Raw genomic sequence first — 22,054 nt, forward strand, 5'->3', positions numbered from 1 at the left:
TGTAGGATGGGGGAGGGAGGGATTTGTACAACATGGGGAGATGATGCGGACATCGAACAACCCCGGGGACATTGTCCCTCTGTCCCCACACTTCCGCGGCCACTCCTCCGAAATACCTTACCTTTCGTCCCCCAAATGTTGAGGGCATGATGAGCCTGCTCCTCTCTTATCCCCAACCGCACCATGCTCTCAATCCAAGTCAGATTAAGCCGTCCAGGGGCAGAACACAGCTCGGGGAGGATGACATTGAAGTCGGAGGACGACCTGGGCGCAAAGGTGATCACCAAGAGGGGAACTATTTCGTACAATAACATCACTTTGGAGTGGTCAGTCTTCATGTTTTTGTGGTGTTGGTGGTCGCGACGATGCGTTACGTTCGTGGGCGATGATGATGAAGTGGATCCGACTTAATTTAATCCCTTAATCCGACCGTATTTAGCATTCGTTGCGAGTACTATGGCTGGCTTGGGAAGAGAGAAAGCTATGGCTGCATCGTGACTTTCACTACGAAACGAACGATGCACACACAAGGAGGAGATGAATGACTATAAAACAGGTCGGGTTTGGTTAGTTTTGGTCGTTATAGTTTGGTTCACTTGCTTTATCCCGACTGGATAATTAGACCGAGACTGAGGTGGTTTTAGGCTTGTCATCATTTCGTTAAACTTCTACTTGACATTGACGGTGGTTTGGGTTGGGTGCGGGCGGACGTGTCGACACGTCCACTGGAGACATGGTCGGGAACAGCTTGTTTTGGTGATTGTCCGTCCAAAAAGATGAGTTCAGATTGGGAAGATGTAACTATTTTTAGATAAAATCTGAAAAATTCATAAATATTTTCGTACAAAACTTAACATGCATCATTTTACAAAAATTTATTTATATTTTTAAGCAAAATTCCTAAATTCTCCAGTCATCTTTGCTAACTTAAAAGTTCACTTGGTTAGAAAAGCCTAAAACCTCTCCTTCATCCATACAATAATGTTCTCGTTTTTTTAAACGTGCTTCACATTCAAATTACGACCCGTTTAATTCCAGCCGAGAGTTAGGAATGCATGCACTTTCTCTCCCACTCTGATTAAACTTGACGTGAGGAATTGATCACATTTACTCCTCACGACACAAACAGAAGCAGAAAAAAATCTGCAATTCTCAACAAGAACAGGAAACCAAGCCAGAATTTTCTACAAATTCACACAAGATGATGCTTTTTTTCATTTGAGGCGATATATCCGCCTCACGACGACTCCAGTTTTTTGTGTCAGTGCCAATTCTACACTTTTTGCTGAAAACGAGTAGTAGGCACATGTTCCCAGCGAAAATTCACATGCAGTAAAATGTGAAATGATTTGGAAACATGGTGAGAGAGGAGGAAACATGCGATATTTTGTGTTTATTTTTTTACAATTCTTTTTCAAACACATTCTCCAAATGGATTTGAGACGAGTTAATCTATTTCATCATTAAGGGGTTTGAAAAAATTGCGTATTTTATAAAATAAATTCTTACGTGGTATTTATCACGTCTTCTAGTAAAGTTTATGTACAATATTTAGCTCGTGTACAGTACATATGATCTTCCCTAAAATACGGCGTTTCTCTATTTTCTCCCCTTCAAACAGGAAAAAAAGGTCTACACGTCAAGATTAGACATGGCACGGAGAAAATTAATGAAATTAAACCAGCAACCCCCATAAATAGGAAACTGACATGTACAGCACATACATATGTGCAGATATATCCACGAAATGTACACAGAAACCAACTCTAATTTTATGTGTAACATGAAATTTTATTTACTTTTTCACTAAAAGAAACCAAAAGAAAGCATAATGTCGGAAGTATGCCTACACAATTAAATCCATCAACATTCCCTCCCCGTTTCCTGCACGAGACAATCTCTAATTAATGTTGCATTTCATTTCAACTTTCTTTCTCTACAAGAAGAAGAAACCCATCCAATATATGCAGTAAAACTAACTAACTTACAAGGGAGGTCTCCCAGCGTATGCTCTCAGATTTTGAGCAAACTAGTGTCAATTGATCAAAAATTTAATCAACATGAAATTTGCAAAAGACACGATCTGCAAATGGTCATGTTTAGCGGAGATATTTGCATCCAAAAAGGAAAAAACACGGCGTAAAGTTGACAATGATTTTACACTTGCCAAATTTACAGCGCGCATTCACCTCTTCGGATGCAAATATATCTGCCAAACCTGCGCATTGGGAGATAATGCCATTTGCAAATTTCATATTAATTAAACTTGTGATCGATTGACACTAGTTTGCCCAAAATCTGAGAGAATACGCTGGGAGACCTCCATTCTAAGTAAGTGAAATGCGGAACAGAATAAAAATATGGGCCAGCCAAACGCCCACAGATAAGGAAGCCAAGGAACGAAAGTTGGAGAAAGTCAGTCAGAGAGGATTTATTTCTCTCAAATCTTCCCAGAAAAGATAGAACTCAAGTTGTATACAGTACAGCAACACACATTAATTAATGATTAATTAGCCACAATTCTTCATGAAGTAAGAATAGTAAATTAGCCAAGAAGGAAAACGGAGGTGGATTAATAGCAACTATTTTAACGCTATGTGCCAAGAACTACTTAGGAATTAGCAAAAAGAGAGACTGCATTAGTTTTTAAGTATGTAGGAACAGATCTCGAGCAACAAATGGACTAATGAGAAGTGAAATTATCACAGATTCATAAAAGTACAACGTAAAAAAAACTTCTATTAAAAAAGTATGTATTTGTATGTATGTACACTTATTAGAAATCTGGCAAAGTCACGCAGGTATTGATTTCTCGGTATTAAAGTTGCTACCGTTTGGTATTAAAATTACCCACCGTCGGTAAAAAATTGCTACCGATATGGTAGAAATGTAATACATAAACCTACACACTCCTCGGAAGAGTGAAATCTTTCTTGAGTCGTGATCTCATACATAACACACGGAAAAACTACCACCTAACTACGACGACTAGCCCTTAATGTTGAAAGTTGAGAAAGTGAAAAACTTTTTCCAAATTGGTGTACAATCAGGATCAAATAAATAAATAGTTTCGGGAAATGCGATGTCGACTTGGATATGTTATCAAGAACGTATGTAGAAGTTTGATGGGGGAATAAATACACAAATTCTTTCAAATTCACGAGAAATTTTTGGTCATACTTCATACTTTTTCATACTTCCCGATTTCGGAGAACTTCTCGTTGATTGCTATTCACTCAGGCGGAAAGATTCTGAGCGTGAACGGATGAAAATGCATGCAACTTTTGTTCCCTGAAAGGTTGGAGATTTGTAAACACTTCCGCTTTCTATTAAAATTACGTATGGCAAATTAATTAATGGGAACAATAATGTGTAGGCCAACTTATTTATGAATGTCAAGTGGTCATGTAAGAGACAATTTACCACCCGCAGTAAAAGTCAGTCATAAAGGGAGAAGAAAGTTACCACTGATTTTGAGCTGTTTGACTTTTCCCTAGAATAATATGGACTCAAAACATGACTAAAACTTGTAGAAATGTGTTTACTTTCAAAAATAAAGTTATCTACAAGTCGTGTGAGCATGATTCATACGGATAAAGGTGGAAAAGTGAAAGTTAATCGCATAGTGAAAAAATATTCGACTTTCTCACCCCGAAATTACGTGAAGGAAATGCAATTAGACTGTCATTTCCACACGCTTTTTTGCACTGGCACTAAAGAAAATAAAAATCTCAAATCATTTACTTAACGCCGTAAATAAATTATATGAAATTAAATCAAAAATCATCACAGATTTACAACGAGATTATAAGCTACATACTTTCAATGCCTAGGTCACCTCTACATTGCACAAAATTAGCATAAATATACACACATTCCCCACATGAAAAAATACACTTTTATTCAAACTGTATCAAAATTTACCTTCACTTCACACCCAAGACTTTCACTTCTTCTCAAAGTATGCAATAAGTTCAATTTCCACCGAAAAGTTGATGATACACACACGCACACACACATATGAATACTTACAATCCTAAATACGTAATACAGTCACAAGCTCAACACTACTACTGTCCTCAGTCCCCGTTGAAAGTTCAACTTTCACCAAAAGTTATTAAAGCCGATGTCACGGAAGTGGAGACTTTTTCATCCCCACAGCGCAAGAAGACTCCTAACAAGAAATCATGTCATTCTCCAAAGTGTAGCCTGGAGAGAGGACTAATGACGCTGGAATCAATCTCCATGAAATGAAGTAACCCACTCGGCTGAGACAAATGTGGGGAAAAAATGAGACTTTATTATTCAAAACTTTGCGACAATAAAGTATGATGATGATTATTTTGGAGGAGGATTGAGATTCTGGACTAGATTTGGCAGGAGAGAGCGGTACCACGTCGTGCTTTCTCGGGAGAAAGCAGGCGAGCAACTGATCTCCGGGTCGCATTCTGCTCCCGTTTTATCCTTCTTTCATCTCCCATTTGTACTTTTAAGAAGGAGCTTTATCCACCTGGGGTATCTTAAATACGTTGCTTTTTCGGGGAAAAAATTCTTACAGGAAAATCTGTCGCATTATTTTGGCGAAAAATTGAAAGTTCTGTGTTCATTCGTCATTCTCTTTTTTTGCAAATTTCCTTATAAACTGTTCCCCACAAGGCTCATCCTCCTTTTATAAAGAAGTTTCCACTTATGAACACAGTGGGAAAAAGAAGAGAGGAATAAAAATAAACCGCTTTAACTTAGCTGACTTTTTCCCTAGGATGAAAGTTACGTCGGCGATGCGATATGTATGATGATGCGCGGAGAGAGAGGGGAAGGAAGGAAGGAAGCAGTGGTGCGAGTAATGGACATTTAAGCAAATCACTTTTGCCAGCTTCCGTCTCTTCATTCCATCAAATTTTGTAGAGAGAGAGAGGACAAATCACTTTTCGAAATTGAAAGTGAAAGCAACCGCAACCACCACCAGACCAGCCAAAACCATAGCCAGCAGCACACACACGAGGCTATCACAGCTCATTGAACAATGCTGTATTATAGCGAGTCCCTGGGAGCCTGAACTGCACTCTAAAAAATTTTACCACCAGATTATCATTACGAATGTGACTTTACCGGATGGTTGTAATATGACACCGCTAAGAATCACCACGTGGGAACGCCCACGTGGCTCGGTGACAGTCTATCACCAAGCTACAGCAATTTTACCACCGAATTATCACCGACCGATGAGCATATGTGACTTGACCGGTCGGTTATAATATGACATCCCTCAGAATCATCACGTGACAGCTCGGTGACAGTCTATCACCAAGAGGAAGCATACTACCACCGAAATGGTAACAACCCCAATCACCAGAACCGACGTTTCCCACCGAATTTTTTAGCGTGCCCTACATGTGTTCATACGCCACACATTGCTGGTTAAATAACCCCCTCCTCCCCGGCACATATTTAGGATCCACATCGCGATATGATTGGAAGCCAGCTCAGCAAAAAATAAAAGAATTTGCAACATTTCTCTTGGAAAGTTTGCTAAATGTCAGTCATGCAGGCAGGCACGCGGCGTGGCGTGGGGGGAGCGGACTTTACTGGTCTTCTATCCATCTACGTGACGTTCTTCACTCCTCATCAACACTGCCACGGCGTGATTTCAAGTGACAAAAAGAAATGTAAAGTGGTGCAAATCAGGCGAGGAGCTCATGAATTTTTAATAAGAGTCTGCCAAAATCCGAATCCAATTTAATTCAAGGAGCTGCTACTTCGTCTCGTCTGCTTGTTTGACGAGGAAGAGAATTGGTTTCATATTATGAATACGGATGAGAAAGTTAGTCTTCTGCAGACATTCCGTCTCTCTCTCTACCTGTTGGCGTACAAAAGTAAAGCCTCCCTCGTCATGTGAACGATCCTTCCTTTTGTCTCGCAAATAAATCGGTTTACCCAAAACTGACAATCGGTTTACTTTCTGTGAACTGTTTTCCTCCTCATCGTCAAATCTGTGCGCCTTCTTTCTTCTTTCATTTAATACGTACGTACCTGCGCTGCACATTATACGACTGCATTATTAAAGAGAGAAAGCTGGTCTTTGATTGTGACTTGTGGTTTGGTTGGTGGTATGTACATAATACAATACAAGTTTGGGTGGAGGATGAGACATAGTGGAATTTGAGACGGGGAAAGAACAATGAAATTACGACTGGGCCGAAGGGAATCGGTTGTGTGCAAAGTGTCCATTTCACAATTTTCCCTCTGCTAGCCAGCCAACCACTATCAGTCATGCCTTGTCTGAGGCCAGGCCAGGCTAGGCAATGTCAAGGTTGGCGAAAATATATAATCGTGGGGAATGAACAGACGTGGACGTGACGAATCCGAGATCATGAAAAAAATTCAGGGTTGTCTAACAAGGGAAGGTCCCCGACTGCTTATCGTGTCCAGGGTACCCACTATGTTTTTTAGAATCTACTAGGACCCCAGACGACGGATCCATTCATGTTTCCGTGTTAATCGCATATTTGGCGCCATGGCGTGGCGCCAAATTCGCCAAATTTGTATGTTTTTATTTTTGAAACCGCCATAACTTTTGAAATCCTGGGCGGATTTTCAAAAAAATTTCCAAAAATCATTAAAAAGAGTTCAACTTTCGTATACCATGAAAATTTTCAAAAAATTTATTGTTTCAATTTTTGTCAAAATTTTGGAATTTTCTTACGCTTGGAGATTCGCCAAAAAAATACCAAAAAATAAAATTTTTTCATTTTTCATTTATTTCTTAAAATTTTGAACTTTGTGATCATTTTAAGCCCAAGATTTTGAAAATCCCCCGGAAACTAGAAAAGTTATGGAGGTTTGAAATTGGTCGAAAACGCAGATTTTTAAGTTTGGCGCCACGCCATGGCGCCAAATATGCGATTAACACGGAAACATGAATGGATCCTTCGTCTAGGGTCCTAGTAGATTCTAAAAAACATAGTGGGTACCCTGGACACGATAAGCAGTCGGGGACCTTCCCTTGTAAGACATCATTATTTATCATGGTTGACGGTTGAATCGTGTAATTCTCCGTCAATAAAAGATACTTATCCTTATAGTTTCTCGGTACAATTGAGCTTGATAAAAAAATATACAGGATAATATGCTTTCGTGGAAAAAGAACTGTGGTATGGTGTCTGTCTGGTATGGTAAATAAGTATGTCTAAGTCGGGTATCGAATGGCCCTTAAGATTCGATTCATGTTCTGTTTTCTTCACTTATTTACACAATATATATGTACATATGTAAATGGTGTCTAATGATGACCTCTGAAAAGTTGGGATGTGTTTCTTTCTGCTCTAAATATGAATCAAGTTACAAAGCGATTCTGCTTCTCACCCATAAAATAGCGACAAAAAGAGTCACTACATATTCAATATGGTAGGAAAATAGTAGAAATTTCCTGGTTTAACGGCATTACTACGACGCACATAGATAAATATGTACTTAATCGGTTAACTATATTTTAGTTACATACCCTTTTTTAATAACATAATATTTATTACATTCTGATGCTGACTTATCCTAGTTTGTCTTCCGGTAGCACGAATGTAACAACATTTGTCAAATATATTTATAAGAAAAATATTTACGCAGCATTTACGCCCATTTTTTTGATAAAATTGTCAGCAGGTAGCAACACAACAAGAGATTATGTTTTCCTCATACGTACTACCACAAAATTGTCAATTATGATATTATTGTCTCTCATTTCAACCAAGGGGATTATTTTCATCTCTTGTTTACCACGACGGAAGGATGGATCTTGTCACATTATTTGGAAAATTTGTTAATAAGAAAATCTCTCAGCATGGGTTTGGTGGCACTGTTTGTAGAAATCGGATTGTTTATTTGCCTCGTGTCCCAAACCTACATACGTTATGAATTGTGTACATATTTATGTATGTTATGATGTTATTACGGGACAAACGACACACGAAATTGTGTATGTTGCGTAACCGGAAACGTTAAAGATAATCAGATCTCGTGGAATATGTACATTAGGCCGCATGTTATCGTTATTTTATACGTCGTAAATAATTCGGGGAAGATGTCATCACCTGTTGTTTTTCTGGTTATCATTTGACTCATTGCTTATCAGTATGTCTACTGAGGCATACGTAGGTTTTTTCCATTTGGGAAAATGCACGCTTATCAGACACTGACCCGATTTGTATTGAAGTTATCTTGATTTTATTAGCACTTTATCACATCGGGAATAAAAATAGTTTGCATAAATAACATATTGTTGAGGGTGATGGGGTTATAGAGGCGATAACCGCATCTCGTCGCATTGCATCACGTCGGATCTGCCAAATGACAGGTTTTGTTATCTACGCGTCTCAATTAGCATTTCGTCATCTACCCGATTAATTTACATTTATTCCCCTGAAAGTTTTTACATTTAGGGAGCGTCCATAAATCACGTGATCGATCAGAGGGGGGGGAGGGGTCTGAAATTGGTCACCTATTATCACCAAGGGGGGGGGGGGGGGGTAATGGGCGGCAGTCACGTGACATGCCACGAAAAATTTTCTTTAAACTTCGGATGTAAATCTTAAACTTGATAGTATGTATTTACTTAATCGTTAGTCTCTTTTATCTTAAATTCGAATACGGCATATTTTTAAATTTTTACTTGACAATCTTATGTAGGTCTGGTTTGCACATATATACCACTCCCAAATTTGAGTGCACATTCATAGAACTCTCATTATTCTTTCAGATAATAAGTTTACGCAGTTGTCCATAAGAAGTAAGAATGTTGAATTACTCAATATACTTACTGATTAGTATTAAATAGTTCTTTCAATAATTTTAAAATTTAATTTAACTACGGATTTGAAATGGGCTAGGAATATTATTTTTGGGTTAATTTGTGCCATGTATTTTCCTGTCGGAAATAGGTCAGTTTGGCGAAAAAACTTTTTGCGAAAAAAAAATCCGCCACAAAAAATCGCACTTGGCGAAAAATAGGTTTAATGGGTATGCTGTCACGTGACCGCGGGGGGGGGGGGGGTAATGAATTTATCACCATTGGTCACCAAGGGGGGGGAGGGGGTCAAAATTGTCAAAAAATCGCTCACGTGATTTATGGACGCTCCCTTAGTCTAAACGTCAGTCGATTTCGGGAGCAAAGTCTTCACTTATTTCGTGTATTTAATGGATTTTTGGACTAAAGATAACAATAAAATGCAAAAAAATGTCCAAATTGTAAACACTTGAGCTTGATTGATGGATCGATACATATTTTTCGTCTGGTCATTGTTATTTACCAGAAAACCCAACGTATGTAAATATGCACAATATGTATCCAATTTCAACTTCATGGGACAACACGTCAGTTATTTTTAATGGGTGAAAGATCAATTAGGCAGAACCACCATTTAGCGGATCGAATTTCAAGACGGGACTCGACTCAAACTCTTTATTTTTAATGCATATTGAAAAGATAACCTTGGCGTCAGTTACTAATCTCACGATTTTACAGAAGCAATAATCGTTGCTTAAAGTGATGACTCGATACACATGTCAATCGTCTAAATAATAAGTGTCTCAAGGTCTCGAATTGTGACTCAGAATTTCTGACTAGACGAAGACCACCACCAAAAATAATGATAAGTACTTCTGTGCGACGTGTCACGAACCCATTTTCCCATGTAGAACATTACACAATTCATTTTGAAGAGATAACAGCAGGAACCTCGTGGATAACAAAAAGCTCATTTTACTGTCATGCCTGCAAAACAAAATGCCCGGGTGACGTGAAGGTGAAGTCAGGTTTCAGATAAGTCGCAGGTTATCAAAAATCCTGTCTGGGACATCGTCCACCCCGATTAATTTACATTCATTCCCATGAAAATCGAGACGACAATGTGATCATCACCTACCTTCCTCCAATCCAACGAACGAAAACAAACCTTATCACCTCAATGCAACCCCCATTGTCAATGATCATTCTGCATAGATTTGGCTGCTGCTGCTGGAAAAGAGGCATTGACATTAAAGCACGTGTAGCTTATCAACGCATTCCCTTCTGCCTCACCGTCATGATAACATAATAAAGTTATGGTTGCACTTAGTATGTCATTCATGGTGTCGGGTTGAATTTGAGTCTGAGCTCGGGCTCGTACTGCATTGCATCCAAATCACAAGTACCATCCAATCCAATCTCATCATATCGTTCATCATCACTATTTGTTTGATTTTAGTTCGGCTAGTTAGCGGACTTGGCCATGTCGGTCTGCATTGTTCATTGGACTTGACTGCTGCGGAGAGAGTGAGAGTGGTCTGGTTGGTGAGGCATGGACACAAATTTAATTACCTTACCATTCTCAACGTTCGTGACCACTGACAAGCTAAAACCGCGTGCCTTGCACATGACCAATTTCTTCTCGTCGACAAGTTGTCGGCAAGGGGACGACCTGGGATGGAAGCCCCGGTGGGTGTAAATAACAGCATTCCTCCGCCTCCCCCCGTGGAGTCGCCGCAGTCCCCAAACACGACGACGATGACGACGACCAGTGCGGCAGTTTGTGTGTACTCTGACCCTTATCAAGATGACGAGGTTGACCCGGCCAGCTGCATTTTGTACGCGTTGCTGACATCCGGTTCTGGAGGAGAAGGAGGAGGAAGCGGAGATAAAAACAATAACAACTTTCTCCTCAATAGACAACAGTCTAACGGGAATAATAACGGTGTGAGTTGGAAGGCCAAACCCAGCTGGGGGATTTACGTGAAGGATCAAGGGGACCATTTACCCAAGTTTAATTGTAAGGAGTTAATTAATTATTTGACCAGATTTTGTAACTGACCTTCCCATTTTTTTCAGTGCCAAGAAATGTGTTCTATGTGGACGATGGCCTCAATCATCTTGTCTCGTTGAGTCTGGCTGATACGTGCATCTCAAAGTTTGCAGTGGACGCGATTGTCAACTCGACAACGTGGGATTTCTGTCCCGACAATGGAGGTGTGTATTAATTAAAATAATTATGAGAAATTCTGAGATTCTTGTGTCTATTTTCAGTGTCCAAGGTCCTTAACGAGGAAGCCGGGCCATCTCTGCGGATGGCATGTGCATCTCTGACGCCTCTCGATATGGGGCAAGTCATAATCACGGAAGGATTTAACCTCCCTGCAAAATGTAAGCGAAATCAGAAGAAATCAAATCGGAGTGAACCAATCAATAAATTACTTTTCTGGCTTTATCTTACAATTTTTTTCAGATATTATCCACACCAACGGCCCTCACGGGATGGAACCTGGGTGGGAAACAAATTTGCAACTCTGTTACCAGAAATCTCTCCAATTGCTGATTGACAAAGGACTACGCACGATTGTGGGTTCAATAATTATCTCTTTTTTCTTATTTTAAATTTACTTCCTAAACATTTCAGGTCTTTCCTTGTATATCAACCGGAAGTAAATCTGCAGACCCATCCCTCGCTGCTAGAATTAGTCTCAACACGGTTCGTCATTTTCTGCAAGGGCATCGAGATAAGGTAATCAATTAATTAAGGAATTTCTTAAATAGCTTCATACTTAACCATCAATTCTATCACCTTTTTAGGTGGACCGAGTAATCTTCTCTTTACACAACACCCATCAAATAGTGTTGTATCGTCGCTTTATGCAGTGGTTCTTCCCTGTCGACATTGGCTAAATTATTTATTTGCATCCCTTCCACTAAATTTTATCTCATTATAAGTATGCCACAAGTGGACAGTAAGATTCTCTACGCTTCCAGTGATTTTTATATCCAGATTTATATTTATCAAGAAGAGTGCGGTGTAGTTGGAAAGTGGAGAAAGTAGAAAGTTTTTGAGCCAATAATATTATATATGCTTGTCATATGTGCAATTTTATAATTCTGACTTATGCGACTGATTTAGCAATAATTAAAGCAAATCTTAATTTAAGATCGCGAACTTATTTTAGGAATTTTTAGAAATTTTAGGAATTTTCGTATGAATAATTTATAATTTACGCTAAATATGCTATGAAAGAGATACAAATAATTTGCAATTACATGTATTTCTTGCCGCTACATAGATATGTACATAATTCTGACTGACTAACTGATTGCGTATTGCTTAAAATAAAATAATAAAAAGTTTACTAATTTAAATACAGTGATTAAAATAAAATTGCACCATCACAAATAACTTATTTGATGCATTGCATACCAAAATTGCAAATAATAATAATAAAAAAATAAATATGTAGCTTCATATTTCTTCAACTTCTGACACTGAAACTGGATCCACCACGTCAAATGTGATTTGTTCATTGATATGATTCAGATTTATTTAAGTTGGAGTTGGGATTGATTTATTATTCAATTGTTACGCGAATGACGTCAATGTTTCGTGTTAAAGGTGGCAAATTCATGGAAAAATGTCAATCACTCGCATTTCTCAGGTTTTTGATACGTGCTTATTTTCTGGAATTCCAAAATTCATTCTCAAACTCTCACCACTTTCATCTTGTTCACTGGTTAAGGTTAATAATTTACTTTATAGGTTGTTTAACCCTGATTCTTACTACTGTCCATTTCATCCACGTAAATATGACACCTGAATCAATCCCAAACACAATAATAAGTATGCAATTCTACACAAAAATAAAACGCTGGTAAAACAGCCACCGCGCAAATCCAGGCAAACATTACCTTACTGATAAGCAGTGGCCGCGGAACCAATGGGAACATCTGGGGACATTAATTGCAGAATAGGGGAAGGAGGGGTCTACATAACATGGGCAGATGATGGGAACATCGAACAACCGTGGGGACATTGTCCCTCTGTCCCCACCCTTCCACGGCCACTTCTGATAAGTTCATACTATTTACGTACATACATACAAAATTCATCAAGTGACCTCATCCACACGGGAAATGGTCCGGACTGGACTCCTCTTGATGGGTCATTCTCTCATCATCACCACCTTGCCAAAAAGTGGTAAATGATGTACATACATACGTACCATTGTTAACAATTAATGCATCTTCTGGTCATTAGCCACGCCACGTTTGTGCCTGCATTAAATGACAACTAATAACTAACTATAAATGAGACTGGCTGATCTCTCTCTCACTCTCTCAGTCTGGAGATAACACCATGTTCATTCAGTTCATGCATTGTAATTTGTAATGTGTGGTGTAACGTGAGGAGGTGGTTGCTGCAACAAGGGAACAATAAACTTTTGCCCTTGAGGTGTCAATCCAATGCCCAATAATTTATTATGATTTGTTACTTTTTTTACACAAATTCATATGTAAACGGATATGACCAAATAAATGTGGCGACTGGAGAATGTGACTGATGAATAAATAATATATGCGTTTTTTTATTAAAACGAGAAATTGTGTAATATTTGGACAAGATAAATTAATTATTGTTCATTTAACTCGTATCACAATCAGGTATTGAGTTTCTGACTAAAAGGTAGCAAATATTTAGGTGTGATTAAAATGGTGAATTACATACATATTTAAAGTACATAATTCGGTAAATATTTATATGTATTTGTAAATAGAAATATATTTGTATAAAATGTGTGTTCACCTTTTTTAAAATTTTATGAAAATTAGCACACTTTTTGGATCCCTTTTCATAAAAACTTTTACATAGGTAATGACTATATTGGTGTATCTGTAATGTATCGAATTATAACTACAACTGCCTCTTGAGACAAATATAAGCAAGCGTTCTAAACGTTAGAATGACTCCTATTAACACGGCAGTGTGCGCCCAAAGGGGAAATTCAGTCTCATCCTTCCATAAAAGATCGTTCGGATCTACCCACGTGGCTCCCTCCTTGCACGACGGAAATCTACTAGCCTCCTTCCCACACGAGACCGGCAGGCCCCACGAGTACTCCACGATGGCTAAGTTTCTCAATCCGTTGTACACAATGGAGAAAATTTTAAGATAAGATGGCACGTTTTTGGTAAGATAACCCCCCAAGAGTTGTGCCCCCACGGTAAAAATGGCCGCCACCGTGGTGGCCGGACCGGATGCGAAGAGGGAGGAAAAAAACAAACCTACACTCTGGCTCGCAATCGAGGCTAACGTTTGGCTCGCCAGAATTCCCAGGGACGACGCGATCGTGCCCCCGATCATGCCGTAACTGATGAGAAAGTAGACTGATGGCAGTGTAACTTCGAGGGGAAGTTCGCCCAGGATTTTGGCCGTGTAGAAGGAACTTAACCGATAAGCTCCGGCACGACGTTCCTTCGTGACGATGGGTCGTTCCGGTGGGAACGCCCAGAGGGCTTGAAATAGGACGAATAACATCCAAAAGTTTGTCGAGAAGAACATCCAACCTTCCAAGTTGTCTAGATTTTCTTCCGTTCGGGGACATCGCCACCACACGAGGCCCGCCATGATGCCCAGGACGAAGGTCTGGACGACGTTTATGGACGAGAATACACCTAGAATAGAGGCAAATATTTATTTAAGGACAAAATTAAGGACAAGAACATTTTCAAAATTTCATAAATTTTATCTCACGTGGCAAAGCGAGCTGGATATTTCTCCTCGTCAGAATCCTAACTTGTGTGAGAAACGATGTCGCCCAGGAAGACGGAATCTGATTATTTTTCTTCTCCTTCTTCCTCCGACTAGAAGTTGGGGACGATGACGGACTGTTGCTCGATGGATTATTCGACGTGGCCGAATAAGTCTCGATTTGTTCAAACAATTTCTGCGTGTGATGATTATTGTTATCCTTCCATCCCGCCACGACCACTTTTTCCTCGTATTTTAACGTCTCCAGGAGAAAATCGGCAGGGTTATAGTTCGGTTGGATGGGCAGGCTGAGGGACGCCATGTGGCCCGCCATCTCATTCGCCGGGCCAAAGTACGCCGTCCTCCCGTTCGATAAGGCGAGTAGCGTGTCAAACATTTGGAACATGCGGGACGACGGTTGGTGCACGGAAAGTACCACGTTTTTCTGCGTACTTTGAGCAAAATGTTTCAAACTTTTGATAAGTTGGATGGCCGTGAAGGAGTCGAGACCGCTCGTGGGCTCGTCGATCAGCAGGACGGATGGATTCGTCAAGAGTTCTGAGGCGATGGAGAGACGTTTCCTCTCACCACCGGAAAGACCTCGGGCCGACGGGGTCATCCCGAGATCATCGCCTATCCGCGTGTGTTGACACTTGTACAGATCGAGAGCCTCTATGATATCCTCCACCTTGGAGACTTTGTCCTTATACGAGTACGAACCAGGGAGACGGAGGAGTGCGGTGTAGATCAAGGTTTGTTTTAGGGTGAGCGTCGGGAAAAAGACGTCTTGTTGGAGGACGTAGCCGAATTTCGTTCGCCACAAACGCCTCGATACGGGTGAGCCGTTGACCCAGATTGACCCAGAAGAAAGAGGGACACGACCTGGTGATAGGTTAAAATGAAAATATTAGGGAGTTAGTAAACCTACGTTTTTAAAATTTCAGTAACTTTTTCTATCTCAAAATTTCCGGAGACAATTTGAAAAATGTACAGAAAACACTCAACACAGATTTCAAGATCAACTCCGGAAATTTTGACCCAACTCAAGACATGGAAAAATTTACGGACATTTTGAAAGCGTAGGTTTCCTAACAGCCTATCGTTATAGTGAGAAATGTCAATCAAAACTAACCTGCAAGGGCATTAAGAACTGTCGTCTTCCCGCATCCCGTGGGTCCCATAATCGCCAGAATTTGACCAGGTGACGCACAACCCGAAATGGAATGGATGGAAAACCTCGAACATGACGAGACTGGTGGGGTAGTTAATTTCGAGAAGAGTAACGTCGTCGGGGGCGAATCTAACAAAGCCGTGGACGACGAGGACACCAACGACGGAGGGGACGAAGACGTCGAACAGGTCAGTTTTTCATCCCCACCAAACGTAGCCGGGGGGATGAGCAGGGGTGGGAGTGGTTTGTCACAGGACGACATCTCTCTATCTCATCAGGGGGACGGAATTAATTCCTATAAAAAAGCACGTGTATCGGAGTCACGTCGCAGTATCGTGCTGGTCACTTGTTTATGTTCTTCATGAATCTCTCTGTAAAAAAATTAACCCACGATTTAAACCCACTTTTCCTATTAAATCGTCTCTTTTTTTCTTATCCAGAATTATTATTTATCTTACTCACTCACCACTAAACTAACTAAATGATTTCATTTCATTACCTATTATTTTTGCGCAATCTAGTCGAAGAACAAGTTTCTGTCGTAGTAGTAAAGTAATCGTACAAGTGGATTGGTTACGTTACGACGTCTTACTTTTTCCTATGTGACTGCATGGCTTCATTCACACGAGTGGAATGGAGTCAAAAATGAGAACCACCAAACCAGCAAAAGTTAGTTAGTTATACACTCTTCAAATCAAATGTCCAATCGTGTCGAACAATGCAGTCGGCCGTAATAAATAATAATGATGATTCTCATCATCTCTCTCTCTACCAAACTGCTTTATTACAATGGAAATATCGCATCTCTATCCAACAAGAACTCACTATTCGCATTCGTATACCGTATTATGCATGCAGTTATTATGAGTTGGATTGATGAATAATGGGCAACAAACTAAACTATGTATGCAGCAGTGAAGATTCACTTTTTGGACACACTGTTTGCACTGCGATATCATCGCAGGCAGTGACTGGGAGGCAGGCATTCTATCCATATTATATTTTATGCAGAGAAACTACTTCTTTTGTACAGTCATCATCATATCACTCGCTAACTCGCGATGGGATGGAGGAAAATGCAATGACTGATTAGAACAGAGTGCAAAAAACTCCAGAAGACCAGAGAGCTTAACTTGCATACACATGGAGTTTATGTAGGAGATGAAATGAAATGAAGGGTTGGTTGGACAGTTTAATAAGTTATTTTTTGGTGTGCTGTTATGTTATTTAGCGTGGAAAATTGAGATGCACAATAAAACTATGGATTTATTTATTTGAACATGATCATGTTTTTGATCACATCAATATGATGATGAACGAACCAGACGGACGGTGGGGGACCTCAGAGTTCACGATTCACTTGACTTCTTTATACACTTTGGCAAATGTATATGTACGAAATCGGTGATAAGTTAGGCTTGGCTGCTGGTCGTCGTGCGAGTGAGTCCAGTGAACGATTAGCGAAACGAAAGATGTGATGTGAGTGAGTGAGTGAAGAAGGAAAAAGTGTGTAGAGTAGTGTACATAGCGAATAAAATAAATAAATTGGATGCTGGTTTTATCAGAATGTAATAAAATGTGGATGGATGGATATGTATTTGATGATCCATCCCCTCCGGTGCTTTGGTAAATATGACATGAAATGAAGACGAGTATCTTCTTCTTGGAGGGAATGGAGGAGATTCATTAATTAATTAATATGCATCAGGGGCACGATTCATTTTTTTTAGAGAAAGAAACGGCGTCATCATTAAGGAGGGATTCTTCATCTTCTTCTGCCTTGGAACATCATGGGGGGCATCATCATGGGTTGTTGCGGCATCATCATGGGTGGTCCGTACCCCATGCCTGGAACGGTACCGGGAGGTGGACCCATCGGAACGCCGGGGGGTGGGCCCATTGGAATCGTGCCGGGGGGAGGACCCATAGGATACGAGGGCATTTGGGGTGGACTTGGATTGTTGGCACCGGCGTTGGGATTCTAATGGGGAAATTGAGACGTATTTGATGAAACGGCTAAGAAATATGTAGGTGTGGACAATTAATTACCTGACCACCAGGATTGTCTCCACTTGACCAGGACGTGTTGTAATAAGTGGAGTAAGCGTAACGCCCATTGCCGTTGGGGGCTGGTGCGGGTTGCGGTTTGTGGGGATGTTTCGGCTTCTTTTTCTTCTTCTTTTTTGCGGGAGCATCACCACCTTCTTCTAAGGTTGAGGAACAATGGATGATTAATCCAGATTTAATTTAGTATTTATGCAAATATGTATTTACCTGCTGCTTCATCCGGCTCGGCTACTTCGTCTCCGGAAACATTTCCAGGTTTTTCTGTACTGGTTTCTTCAGTTGTTGTAGGCTCTTCGATACCCGCATTTACCACGGTGCTAGTAGAAGGTTCGGATTGGAAGGATGTTTCTGCCAGCCAAAAACTTGGAGCTTGAAGTTCTATAGAAGTCAAATTGAGTGTCACTGCTCAAAGGAGGAAAGTATAGATTTGAAGAAAGTTTTTTTTACCGAAATGCGTATAAAATGAAGTATCAGGATACACGCACTTCCAGATGTCACAGCATTCTCTAATTTTTGGAAAGATTGATAAGTTCTTATATCTCAGTAATAATGCAAACTCCATTAAATTCTGAATATTTGAAGTTTTGACAATCGATTTTTGTACCTGAATGGCCCAAGCTTTTTAATTCTGGAGGATTCTGTTTCCGTCGATTTTTCGCATATTGGACCATCCGACCCTGCCTGGGGTTCGGTGGCGCACTGAACATTCGGACACTTCTTATCATCCGTACCTTCACCTTTCTCTGATGCGACTTCATCCTCCTTCTTCGGCTGAGTCCCTCCCGACATTACTAAAACAATACATAATTGTACAATTTTAATTGCGTAATTTATTTAAAAAAAATAAGATAACCCTCCATAGATCTCACAATAATGAAGTCGATAAGATCCATCCGGCCGAGTACAATTGTATATCGGGCAACAAGAATCCAACTCTCCTTTCGGCTTGAAATTCAAAGATTCTTTTGACATCGTAACTGTGCAGGCGTCGTCCCCTTCTGGCATTGGACCTAATTTTTTTAAATTAAAATGTAATTATTCTTCTAAAATTATGTCGGAAATTTAAACCGCCTACATTTCGCCTTCGCCTCGGCACACTTATCTTCGGGCGATTTCTCCTCCTCTGGAGCAACTGTGACTGCAGATGGCTTTTTCTTGGGTTTTTTAGTCGCTTTAGACTTCGGGGTAGTACTTTCCTCCCCGTCCTCGTCAGGTTTCTCGGTTGTGGCAGCATTTTTAGCAGGTTTCTTGCCCTTTGACGCCTTTTTAGGTTTTGGCGTTGTTGCCTCAGCCTCGTCTTCTTTCTCGGTCGTGGTGACGGCAGATTTTGATTTCTTGTCTTTTTTCTTATCTTTTTTGTCATCCTTCTTAACGGCTGACTCTGTGCCCGACATTCCTGCAGAATAATAAAAAACATCAAATTACGTATTTATTTAATTCACAACTTTTCCCAAGTTCCCAATTTAACCCCACCGAAATATGTCGAAAAACTACCGTCCTCTTCTTTACAACGCCACGCCGTACAGCACTCCTTCATCTGTATGAATTTTAGTTCAAGTGTTTCAAAATTTCAAAGAATTTCAAAATCTTAAATTCAAATTAATTAAAAATAATAATAATAATTTTCGCCCACCTTCCCAACTTTCTTGAGCACTGCAGGATTTTTAATTTCAGTCTTGTTACACTGTAGCCCTTCTGGAGGTTGGGTACACGTCACTTTTGCGCATTGTGGCAATTTCGCCGCCGAGTTTTCATCGTCCGACGCCCCTTTTGCGTGACCTCCAGTGATAAATTGTACCAAAAGTAGCGCAAGCACTACCACCACCACTCCGGTGATGCTGTCGTTGCACAAAGACCTTTTTAATGGTCGACATCTCGTGACCATTTCCACTGCCACCATTACAATCTAGTAATATAAATCTATCTCCTACTAAAATATGCAAATCTATCTAATACCAAGCTACATAAACTGCGAACAATACACTGCTTGCATTGCATTGGTTCCTAATAATTAATTAATTGTTACACTCGTTTCGTCCCATTTTATGACGCATTATACGAATTGCGACCTTCAAATTTTGAATTTTATTAACTTTTCGTCTTCCCAAAGAGATTATTATTTATTTAAATTCACTCACTCAAAATATTTAAATAATGCCCACAAATACAAATAAATACGTATGTATGAATATACAGCCACCTTGACCTTCTCCACGATACGGGCTGACCTGTGACCTGGCAGTGGCATGAGAATTCAGACAAGTTTCATTCATTACCCGAGGTTTCTTGAGTCAGTGCTTAAGCACTATCGCAATTATTATGCGTCAGGAAATCCGTCAAATGCATTGCACATTATGTACTTACGATGATATCATTTTCCTCCTCCATCCAACAAAGAAACTCAATCATTCCTGTGAAAAACAATACTTTTATTGTTCCTCATTAAATTGATTCGATTTATGACCAAGTGTTAAATTAAATTCGCCATAAAATCTTTTATTCGATTCCAGAACGAAAAATTGCAGTAAATTCCTTATTGCGATGCCTATTTTCGTCGTGCCAATAATTTTATGTATGTATGTACAGATTGACACCTTTTTGACTCGTACATTTGTGTACATATGTAGATATTTAATTTATACCACGATTACGGGTAAACATCTCGTCATACAATTTTTTCCAGTAACTTAATTATTAAACTCGTAAATTCTTTAGAAGTGAGGATTCGAGTCATTCTTGGAATTAAGTTGAGTAATATGTAAATTTATAAGGAAAATCTGTACAGATTTCTAATGCATAAATACAAAATCTGGACCAATTTATTAACCAAAAGGAAAGAACAGAGAAAATAAATTGTGGAATTTTCTTCTCCGACGGTATTTTGAAATGTTGCACAAAAACAAGTCGTGTTTACTATTTTTTCTCGTCAATTATATCGTGGTGGCGTCCTCCCGACCGGGAAACGGTGGTGGTGCTTGTGATCAAATTGTTTGCGTGGAACCGACCCCTGAAGAAAAGAAGAGTTGCGATTTTATTGATAAAATCGGCGGGGGTACGGGGGCCGATTGCTGCCCCCTTTGGAAATGCTGGAAGCGGGATGGAAGTTTGTATACGGTTCACGGTAATGATTTTTCGGTTTTTCGGTATTTCTAACAATCAATAATCGTAATATAATAATTGCCTCTATTTTTTTATAAAATGACAGGAGTTCAAGGCGTCGGAAAGGAGACGGTGCACTACTCCAAGGACCGCTCGCTGGTGTCCAGCGTGGGCGAGGGTGATCATGATTCCACTGCAAATGCGGGAGGTGCTAACCCACTGGAAATTGATGACGCATTGCTACAAATCCAGAACGCGTTGAAGGGATTTTTCTGAAGAAATAGTGTTGTTAAACTTATTTAAGGCTGCCTGGGAAGCAGGCACAAAAATAATTTCTTAAAAACGATGTTTAGGGCTCATTTTTGGATAGAATGGAAAACGGATCGGTAATTCTGTGGAGAAACCCATTCCCCACAGAATTACCGATCCGTTTTCCATTCTGTCCAAAAATAAGCCCTAAACATCATTTTTAAGAAATTCACTCTCCCAGGCACGGTTAAGAAAGATTCTGACTAATAATGACAAATAACTCAAACCATGTTCAACTCAGATTTTTTTTGTGACCTGCACAGTTCAATAGACATACCGACGCCGGTATAAAACCGATTGTTATCAAACACAGTACAAAAATACTGATTTGCTTACTTTTTGTTTTGAACAAAATAAAATTGGCCCCACCAAAATGGGGGTTACACGTTATACACAATGAAAGACCTTGAGTGTCCATTTGGCGTGGGAGAATTGGAGCGAGAAAATTTCTGCTTGGTTTGTGGTGGTCGAGCGAGCGTTTACGTGAACTTGCAACGCCCATAAGTCGCCGAATTTGTACATTGTCCAAGTGTCGCACCAAATGCTGTGTGTTGGTCTACCGGAATTCATGGGTCACAAAAAAGATCTGAATTGAACATGGTTTGCACTCCCATGAGTGAGTAAATAGCAAATAATGCAAACGTATTTATTCATTATATGATTTTTTTTGAAATTTCGAAATTCTATGTATTAGTAAATATTCAATATTATGTTATGACGTATTACATAGCGAATATTATATGACGCATGGCGTCTCTATAAACAGGAAATCAAGACCTAAATTTGACACATATTGTGTGTACACATATTAACAAATATTTATTACAATCAAGAACAATAGATTGTTTTTTGGCAAGTACAAAGCTCAAAGTTT

The 22,054-nt window shown here is 39.8% G+C and overlaps 4 protein-coding genes across 7 annotated transcripts in view; 1 reads left to right on the forward strand and 3 right to left on the reverse strand.

The window, feature by feature from the left end:
* The window catches only part of LOC110852715, a 34,573-nt gene extending 30,168 nt beyond the window's left edge, over positions 1-4,405 (reverse strand). The window contains exons 1-2 of one of the 2 annotated variants that reach the window (XM_035853862.1): positions 3,925-4,405; positions 122-818 (exon numbers count right to left, since the gene is read on the reverse strand). In XM_035853862.1, coding sequence (XP_035709755.1) covers positions 122-338 — 217 coding nt within the window. In that variant the 5' untranslated portion in view covers positions 339-818; positions 3,925-4,405. Of the gene's footprint in view, positions 1-121; positions 819-1,509; positions 1,834-3,924 lie in introns of those variants that run through there. The other variant, XM_035853861.1, reaches the window with a different exon arrangement.
* Positions 4,406-9,797: 5,392 nt separating this feature from the next.
* On the forward strand, positions 9,798-12,160 carry LOC110851619 (ADP-ribose glycohydrolase MACROD2). The gene is made up of 6 exons (XM_022099473.2): positions 9,798-10,796; positions 10,856-10,993; positions 11,051-11,167; positions 11,250-11,362; positions 11,421-11,525; positions 11,594-12,160. Exons 1-6 carry the CDS (start codon positions 10,454-10,456, stop codon positions 11,684-11,686), a joined length of 909 nt encoding a protein of 302 aa, XP_021955165.1. The 5' UTR covers positions 9,798-10,453; the 3' UTR covers positions 11,687-12,160.
* A 1,183-nt stretch (positions 12,161-13,343) lies between these two features.
* LOC110851618 (ABC transporter G family member 21) lies at positions 13,344-16,771 on the reverse strand. Of its 3 annotated transcripts, none has more exons than XM_022099472.2 (4): positions 16,205-16,771; positions 15,667-16,076; positions 14,538-15,416; positions 13,344-14,458 (listed from the first exon to the last, which is right to left on the reverse strand). In XM_022099472.2, the coding sequence occupies exons 2-4, from the start codon at positions 15,965-15,967 to the stop codon at positions 13,698-13,700; spliced, it is 1,941 nt and encodes a 646-aa protein (XP_021955164.1). In that variant the 5' UTR covers positions 15,968-16,076; positions 16,205-16,771; the 3' UTR covers positions 13,344-13,697. The 3 variants fall into 3 exon arrangements, with proteins under 3 accessions (XP_021955164.1, XP_035709759.1, XP_035709758.1); XM_035853866.1 differs by having other exon boundaries at positions 16,172-16,771; XM_035853865.1 differs by having other exon boundaries at positions 15,667-16,771.
* A 187-nt stretch (positions 16,772-16,958) lies between these two features.
* On the reverse strand, positions 16,959-21,043 carry LOC110852716. The gene is made up of 9 exons (XM_022100828.2): positions 19,406-21,043; positions 19,246-19,309; positions 18,848-19,168; positions 18,642-18,782; positions 18,377-18,563; positions 18,220-18,278; positions 17,980-18,150; positions 17,755-17,912; positions 16,959-17,686 (listed from the first exon to the last, which is right to left on the reverse strand). The coding sequence occupies exons 1-9, from the start codon at positions 19,670-19,672 to the stop codon at positions 17,471-17,473; spliced, it is 1,584 nt and encodes a 527-aa protein (XP_021956520.1). The 5' UTR covers positions 19,673-21,043; the 3' UTR covers positions 16,959-17,470.
* Positions 21,044-22,054: the final 1,011 nt, after the last annotated feature.

This window comes from Folsomia candida, unplaced genomic scaffold, assembly GCF_002217175.1.
Source record: "Folsomia candida strain VU population unplaced genomic scaffold, ASM221717v1 Fcan01_Sc007, whole genome shotgun sequence".
Classification (NCBI taxonomy): Eukaryota; Metazoa; Arthropoda; class Collembola; order Entomobryomorpha; family Isotomidae; genus Folsomia; species Folsomia candida.